We start from the raw sequence: 8,556 nt of genomic DNA, 5'->3' as shown, positions 1-8,556 counted from the left end.
TTCTACCGGGCCGGGGGACCTTCATGGGAATCGAACCCGCAGCGCGCAGTACCTGAGAAACGTAAATAGTGTGCAGCGCCGTCTGCGGCGACCCTGTAAATGTGCATATTAAAGACTCCCGGTTCCTCATTCATGAATTCACGTAAAAGTGAAAGCTGAACACCTAAGAGGGACGGGCTGCTTGTAGTTGTACGGTTTCAAATAGGGTCGAAAATCTACGACAGAGCGAAAGGCCTGTCTGTCGTCAAGGTAAGAATAAGCTCTGATTTTCATTTTCCACTCTACAACGCCGTTTCTCTATGAACCGTTCAGTACGTGATGCAACCGAATTCGACCTTCGGCGATACAGTCAGTGGCCCAGTTTCCGTACGTCACCAGTTTCCGTACATGTTTACATTTTCATCACTTCCGGGTCATATCACGCGCCAGTTGCATTGTGGGTAAATCTCTGAAACTATACCGATCGTACAACACCGGTAGGTAAGATCGTTGTGCCGTATTTTTCTAAAAAATCAAACTTTTTTTCGAGCGCTTCTAGAAATCACGCCGAATTAATGGTACTTGCGTACGCAATCCTATGTTTGAGATGACATTCGCAAAAAAACGCGTCACTTTTGCAACAAATGTAGTTAGCTCCGCGCGTGCCGTATCTTTGTTGACATCTGTCGTCTGCAACTTTGTTTCACACTTTTGCCGTTAAAAAAAAAATAATGTATTTAACGTCGACTGTGTGTGGCCCAGATAACCGTACGCGTCCTAGTTTGCAGCCATGACGTGACTGCGTTAACGAGCGTGTTGTTATTCTAATTTCGAACAATGTATTTTCTTTTTTAGCGTATATTTGTAGTGTTGATAGTAGGGCAGTCGAGGTGGAACGGTACTACGTAAAGTAGGTAGATATCGTCAAATTTTAGGGAAATGTCAGGGTGTTTTTATCGTCAATTTTAGATATTTATTTGTCATGTATAAATTATAAATAATAATAATATTAATAATAATAATAATAATAATAGTAATATCTAAGATTATTTTATGTACATTTTTATAATAAATTCAACTCCTTTTTGTATATTGGGTTGTCTGCTGACATTATTATTGTATCTGTAAATTTATTCAATTAACAAGCATGTATTTTGTTAAATATACATTGGTTTAAGCAAATATAATGTTATTTTAATTTTAGAACAAAAAAAATTCAGGTAGTCATAAGTATAAATCACTGCTCAAGAAGTGACAACCTTTAGCTGATATTGATTTTGTTTCAGAACATCAAGCGTAACTGGTAGTTTAGCATTAATATGGATGAAAAGAGTGACAGGTATCGAATGGCGATGACAGATGTCTCCTTAGGGCTAACGATTCGCGCTGCTGCCAGCAAGTATGGTTTAAAAAAAACAACACTGCATGACCATGTAACTGGAAAGGTCCAAATAGGTAGCAACAGAGGCCCTCAACCTATTCTTTCAAGAAGAGAAGAAGAAGCACTTGTGTCTTGGATTGTTGGTATGGCAAAGAGAGGTTTTGGCGTTTCTCAAGCCCAACTACAGGACACTGTGAAGAAATATTGGATAGAGATGGCCGACCAAGTATGTTGAAGCACAACAAAATACCAAACCGACCTGAACGAAAATGGCTCAGGCAGTTCAAGAAAAGAAATCCTGAGGTGAAATTGGTATCCGTTAGGAACCTGTCAATGAAGAGGGCAGTCATTTCAAAATCAGATATCGACCAGTGGTTCCGAGATTTTGAAATATCTTATCTGATCAAGATCTAATGGATAAACCATGGCAAATATGGAACTGCGATGAATCTGGGTTCTCTTTGTCACCAAAGTCAAGCAAAGTGCTGGGTCCAGTTCAATCCAAAATACCAGTTCCATATGTATGCAGCAACAACAAGAGCCAGATCACAGTGCTTGTCTGTGTAAATGCTGCTGGTGGTTGTATTCCACCATACATGTTATTTCCTGGCAAACAAGCTCCAGTGTCTTGGTCCCCATTGGCTGGTTGTGTAGATGGGGCTGCCTGCTATTTCACAGAGTCTGGTTGGATGGATACGAAGCATTCTACGAGTGGTTTGTCAACCTCTTCATACCGCATCTTCCTCCAGCTCGTCCTGTAGTGTTATTGCTCGACAGCCACACATCGCATATCTCATATGAAACCTTCAAGGTCGCAGTCGCCAATCAAATCCATTTCTATCGCCTGCTTCCAAATGCTTCTCATCTAATTCAGCCATGTGATGTCGGTCTCTTTGGACCACTCAAGCAATCATGGGGTGTAGCTGTGAGAGCCTTCAATACAGAAAACCAAGACCAGGTGGTGACGAAGAAAACATTCGCAAGAGTTTTCAGAACGGCATGGGTGAATAGTGTCACGCTCAATAACATCATAAAGGCATTTAAGAAGAGTGGAGTCTTTCCAGTCGACAGATCTGTCATACCAGATGATGCACTTTTACCAGGAGAGGTGTTTTGTGACATAGAAAATAAAGCCATGTCACAAAATGAAGAATCTATCAATCTTCAAGGAAATGAGATGAAGATGCTGCTGCCTCTCCAACCAACGACCAGAGTACCTCAAAGTCCTCCCCAGCCATAACATTGTTCACTATGATGGAAAGCGTTCTTACCACACCAACGAAAGCACGATACAGAGAAAGGATCCAAGAAGAATATGATCTTGTGGGAAGTCCAACATTTCAGGTGTGGCGAAAATTGAGGGCTGCCATTGACAAAACACCAAGTGTTGATCTGTTCAATGATACAGATGCACATATGTCAACCACAGGGGAAACGTCACAGTACAGCACAAATACAACACAGATGTCTACAACGAGAGAAACGTCACAGCACAGCTCAAATACAACACAGATGTCTACAACAGGAGAAACGTCACAGTACAGCACAAATACAACACAGATGTCTACAACGAGAGAAACGTCACAGCATAGCTCAAATACAACAAGGATGTCTACAGCAGGAGAAACGTCACAGCACAGCACAAATACAACACAGATGTCTACAACGGGAGAAACGTCACAGCACAGCTCAAATACAACACAGATGTCTACAGCAGGAGAAACGTCACAGCATAGCTCAAATACAACACAGATGTCTACAGCAGGAGAAACGTCACAGCACAGCACAAATACAACACAGATGTCTATAATGAGAGAAACGTCACAGCATAGCTCAAATACAACACAGATGTCTACAGCAGGAGAAACGTCACAGCATAGCTCAAATACAACACAGATGTCTACAGCAGGAGAAACGTCACAGCACAGCACAAATACAACACAGATGTCTATAATGAGAGAAACGTCACAGCATAGCTCAAATACAAAACAGATGTCTACAACGAGAGAAACGTCACAGCACAGCACAAATACAACACAGATGTCTACAACGGGAGAAACGTCACAGCACAGCACAAATACAACACAGATGTCTACAACGGGAGAAACGTCACAGCACAGCACAAATACAACACAGACAACAGAAGCTGAAAGATTGACAAAGAGTGGTACAACTGATATTTCATATTTGCAATCAGAGAGATTATCACCAGCTCTAAAAGAAATCTTAAGATTTCCAAATCAATCTATAAAGGGAAGAAAGAAGAGAAAGATCTGTGATATGCCCAATTTCTTGACTGGTCCAGTATCCATGAAGATAATGGAAGAACGTGAAAGGAAGAAGGCAAGGGAGTTCATGGAAAAACAAGAAAGAATGAGAAAACGGGAAGAAAAGAAGAAACAAAAAGAGGAAGAGAAACTACTGAAAAAAAAGAGAAGAGAAGAGAGAGAGAAAGGGATTCAAGAAAAGAGAGCACTGAAAGCACAACAGAGGCATATTAGAGAGACTAACCGGAATGCCAAACTCAAAAACAAAGTAAAGCCAGGCGACGTCTGATGCAGGAGACTGTTGATGACAACACATGCAAACTGTGTCTACAGGAAACTTTTCCAGAAGACCAGTCTACATGGGTTTTATGTGAGAAAAATGCTGGTGGCTGTGGTGCCTGGATGCATGTTACGTGTGTACCAGTTACCCATGATGTATTGTTATGTAGGTCATTCCCCCCACACTCATCATGACCTGAGTTCAATTAGTCTAGAACATTCTCAAGGTCACTGCCCTGATGACCTCACAACCTTGAATTCAATTAGTCATGTTTGGAATGTTCTGGAAAGTTGATTAGTTGTGTAAGGGAGATAATTTAGAACAGTAATTAGCATGTCAATAAAAGTTCTAGATTGTTCTTATATGCCTTTATAAAAGGGACGTGCACAGCTTCCAGTCAGACTTTTGGGATCGTGTCATTTGTGTGTTACTAAACTCCAGCAGTAGTCATTCTCAAGACTTTTCAAGACCTTCACTGTCAACGCTGGATTTATACTGTGGACTTTGTGCAACTGCAAGCCTGCAAGCCGAAGGACTGTTCATTCATCAGACTGACTGTTACAACTCTGAGACTGGAGCTTTGCCGTCCCAGCTGAGATAAGTAGTCTGTACACTTTTAAAGCCTGTACTCTATCCCTGACTTAGCAATTAGTTTTATTTTCGTAATAAATTTTGTTTAAACGTTAACTGCTGAGTTCACCCTTTTGTTCGTTTTCTCTGCACGTAACAAATTGGGGGCTCGTCCGGGAGACGAATATTTTGAGCCGTTTGACAACATTTTGCCTACCTTTTCAAAACTACTTTACACTGTGAACTCAGCGAAATTCAATCATGGCGGAATTCAAGCCAGACGAATTTATGGATGACCTCGATCAGGACACATTTAATTCCCTCAGAAAAGACAACCTCATAGCACTGGCAAATTTCCTTAAAGTAGATGTCAAAAGATCTATGCGCAAGCGGGAAATACAGTTCAAGATTGCAAAACATTTAGTTAATTCTGGCCATTTTGAGGAGTCTGCCTTAAAAGATTATGAGCCTGAGTCTTCCTCGAACTCAAAAAATTAGAATTAGAAATACAGGCAGATTGGAGCTTAAGAAATTGGAATTAGAAAAGGAAATGAAAGAAAAAGAATTGCAAATGGAAGAAAGACAGAAAGAAAAAGAAAGGCAGGAAAGATTAGAAATGGAAGAAAGACAGAGAGAAAAAGAATTGCGATTAGAAGAACAGCGATTACAGGTAGAAATAAAACGTTTAGAGCTTGGACAGTCAGGAAAATTCTTCCCTTCAGACAAGTTTGACATCACTAAGCATTTCAGGTTAGTTCCCCCTTTCCAAGAAAAGGATGTTGACAAATATTTTCTCCATTTTGAGAAAATTGCTCAGAGTCTGAATTGGCCTAAGGAGTCCTGGTCTATGCTTTTGCAGAGTGCTTTGGTGGGTAAAGCCAGAGAAATTTACATTCAGTTGTCAGTAGAGCAGGCTTCAAATTATGATTCTGTGAAGGAATTAATTCTCAAGGGTTATGAGTTGGTGCCTGAAGCGTACCGTCAGAAATTTAGGGATTGTGAGAAGGCGAAAGATCAAACTTATGTTGAATTTGCTCGAACAAAAGAACAACTGTTTGATCGCTGGTGTTCTTCTGAAAAGGTCAGTCAGAATTATGACAAATTACGACAACTTGTTTTGATTGAGGAATTTAAAAGGTGCATCCGGAGTGACATCAAGACATTTATCAATGAACAAAAGGCAGATACATTGGAGGTTGCTGCACGTTTGGCCGATGATTATTCATTGACCCACAAATCTTCATTTCTCAGCAAACCATCCCAGTCCTTTTCATACAGAAACAATGCAGGTAAATTTAACTCCTCCTTTTCATCCAAGAATTTTTCAAAGGAGAGTAGGAAATCAAATGACAACAGTTCACAGAGTTCAAGTAACACTCCCACATCATCAGATCCCAAGTCTCAATCTCCTTCTGACAAACAGTTTGGTACACTTTCTTGTAATTATTGTAAGAAAGACGGCCATTTAATGTCAGATTGTTTCAAATTGAAAAGAAAACGTGAAGGTCAAAGTGGTCAAAGTGGATCTAAGCCCACCGGCTTTATTTTTCATCAACTCAATTAGAGTCTAATAATGTGTGCAACACATTTTCTGAGGTTAAACCCCTCTTATCCCCAATTAATGAGGTCAAGGTCAATTCTTCTCAAGATAGCATTATGGGTATTTTCGAGCCATTTATTCATAATGGTTTTATATCACTTTCTAGTGATTTCTCTTCCGCTACCCCTGTCAAAATTTTAAGAGATACCGGGGCGTCCCAGTCTCTTTTGTTGGCAGATACCCTGCCGTTTTCTGAAAAGTCATTTTCAGGTTCTAAAGTTCTTATTAAGGGGGTAGATTGTAATGACTACATTCCTGTTCCTCTCCATAATGTCTATTTGTCTTCGGACTTTGTTTCTGGACCTGTGGCTTTAGGTGTTAGGCCTTTTTTGCCTTTTGAAGGGATTCATCTTCTTCTTGGAAACGACCTTGCTGGGGACAAGGTCTTACTAATCCACTTGTGACTGATAATCCTAGTTTAGATCAGGATCCAGAGCCAATTGAACAAGAGATACCCGATTTATTTCCTTCATGTGCCATTACTCGAGCCATGTCAAAGAAAACTTCCGAGAATCAAAATACTCTCAAAAATAATGTCACAGATGTTGACTTAAATGACACCTTTCTCAGTCAGGTGTTTGACACGGATCATTCCGTTATCCCTCGTGGATTTGAAACTTCCAGTAAAACTTCTGCTGACAAAAGTCAGATATTTTCTAGATCAAATCTCATTGCAGAACAACACAAAGACCCAGATATTTTGTCTTTGTTTGACAGGGTAGATGATGAAGGTAAAACTTCAGATAGCTCTGTTTCCTATTATACAAAGTCTGGTATTCTCATGCGTAAATGGAGACCTCCAGATGTTTTGGTTGATGACGACTGGGCTATAAAACATCAAATTGTGGTTCCAAAGCCCTACCGTGCTGAAATATTGCGCCTGGCCCATGAAACCCCCTGGGCTGGTCATTTGGGAGTAAGGAAAACTTATCATAAAATTCTCAGTCACTTTTATTGGCCTAATCTCAGGCAGGATGTAGCACATTTCTGTAAAACTTGTCACACATGTCAAATGGTAGGAAAGCCAAATCAGACCATTCAAAGGCCCTTTACAGCCAATTCCTGCATTTCAAGAACCATTTAGTAGGATACTAATAGACTGTGTTGGGCCCCTACCAAAAACAAGATCAGGAAATGAGTACATGCTGACAATAATGTGTACATCAACTCGGTTCCCAGAAGCCATACCACTGAGAAATATAAAGACAAAGACTATAGTGAAAGCTTTAGTCAAATTTTTCACTTTATTTGGCCTCCCTAAATGTGTCCAGTCCGATCAAGGCTCCAACTTTATGTCTGGAATTTTTCAACAAGTAATGGATCAGCTAGGCATTAAACAGTATAGGTCATCCGCCTATCATCCAGAAAGTCAGGGTGCTCTTGAGCGATTTCATCAAACTTTGAAAAACATGATTAGGACCTACTGTCTTGACACAGAGAAGCAGTGGGATGAAGGAATTCATTTTCTGCTCTTTGCTGTTAGAGAGTCAATTCAAGAGTCTCTTGGTTTTAGCCCATTTGAGCTTGTATTTGGACATACAGTCCGTGGCCCACTTAAGCTCGTTAAAGAGAAATTCCTATCAGACGATGATGATTGTCTGAATATTTGCAATATGTGTCAGATTTTCGTACAAAACTCTCTAAAGCATGTGAATTAGCCAGAGAAAATCTTGAGTCATCTCAGCAGTCAATGAAAACCAAATACGATAAAAACACCTCAAAACGGAAGTTTGAACCAGGTCAAAAGTTCTTGTTCTACTTCCGGTTCCTGGCAAACCACTCCATGCTCGTTACTTTGGGCCATACCTAATTGATAAGAAATTGAGTGATTTAAATTACATCATAATAACACCTGACAGGCGAAAACAAAACAGCTATGTCACATAAATATGCTTAAGCCATATTGGATAGGGATAATCCTACTATAACTCAGCCTGTCAGTGCAGTCAGTTCTGGCCATTATGAAGATAGTGATACTGAAACTGACTTGAGTGAAAATACTCTAAACTCAAAGCTGGGTCGGTCAAGCTTCAGAACTCAGAAATCCTGGAGAAGCTGGAGTCTACAAAGTTGGCACACCTCCAGCCAGAACACCAACAACAGCTGAAAGAACCAACATGAACATTTGTTCCAAGATGTTCCAACGAGGACAAACATCATCTACCACAACGAAGATGTCTGCGACAGTAATCCAGTGGAACAACATCCAGACGGACTGAATCCTGCGAAAGCGGAATATCTCCAGGAGGAAGCCAAGTATTTGCCGAACAATGACTTTATCGAACTCAGTAAAAATAACGGACTTTGCCGTGCATACTTTATGCCAAATTCAGTGCCATTTCAAGTTTTCCAACAACAAATTGCAAGAAGATAGTCATGGGACATCCTGTTTGCTACTTTTCACACAAATTTAACAAATCTCAGAGAAACTACTCTAATTGAAAAAGAGTGTTTATCTTTGATATTAGCTTTACAGCAT

The 8,556-nt window shown here is 40.2% G+C and overlaps 1 protein-coding gene across 3 annotated transcripts in view; it reads left to right on the top strand.

Annotated features, from left to right (window-relative positions):
- The first annotated feature begins 109 nt into the window (after nt 1–109).
- The window catches only part of LOC139144289 (kelch domain-containing protein 2-like), a 37,801-nt gene continuing 29,354 nt past the window's right edge, over nt 110–8,556 (top strand). For 2 of the 3 annotated variants that reach the window (XM_070714969.1, XM_070714967.1), the window contains exon 1: nt 110–249. Coding sequence is in view for 1 of the 3 variants with exons in the window: in XM_070714966.1 (XP_070571067.1) it covers nt 2,612–3,916 (1,305 nt within the window). In the remaining 2 variants the exon portion in view is untranslated. Of the gene's footprint in view, nt 250–1,265; nt 4,086–8,556 lie in introns of those variants that run through there. The other variant, XM_070714966.1, reaches the window with a different exon arrangement.

Source organism: Ptychodera flava, chromosome 11, assembly GCF_041260155.1.
Source record: "Ptychodera flava strain L36383 chromosome 11, AS_Pfla_20210202, whole genome shotgun sequence".
Classification (NCBI taxonomy): domain Eukaryota; kingdom Metazoa; phylum Hemichordata; class Enteropneusta; family Ptychoderidae; genus Ptychodera; species Ptychodera flava.
This window is presented reverse-complemented; position numbering and strand designations above follow the sequence as displayed.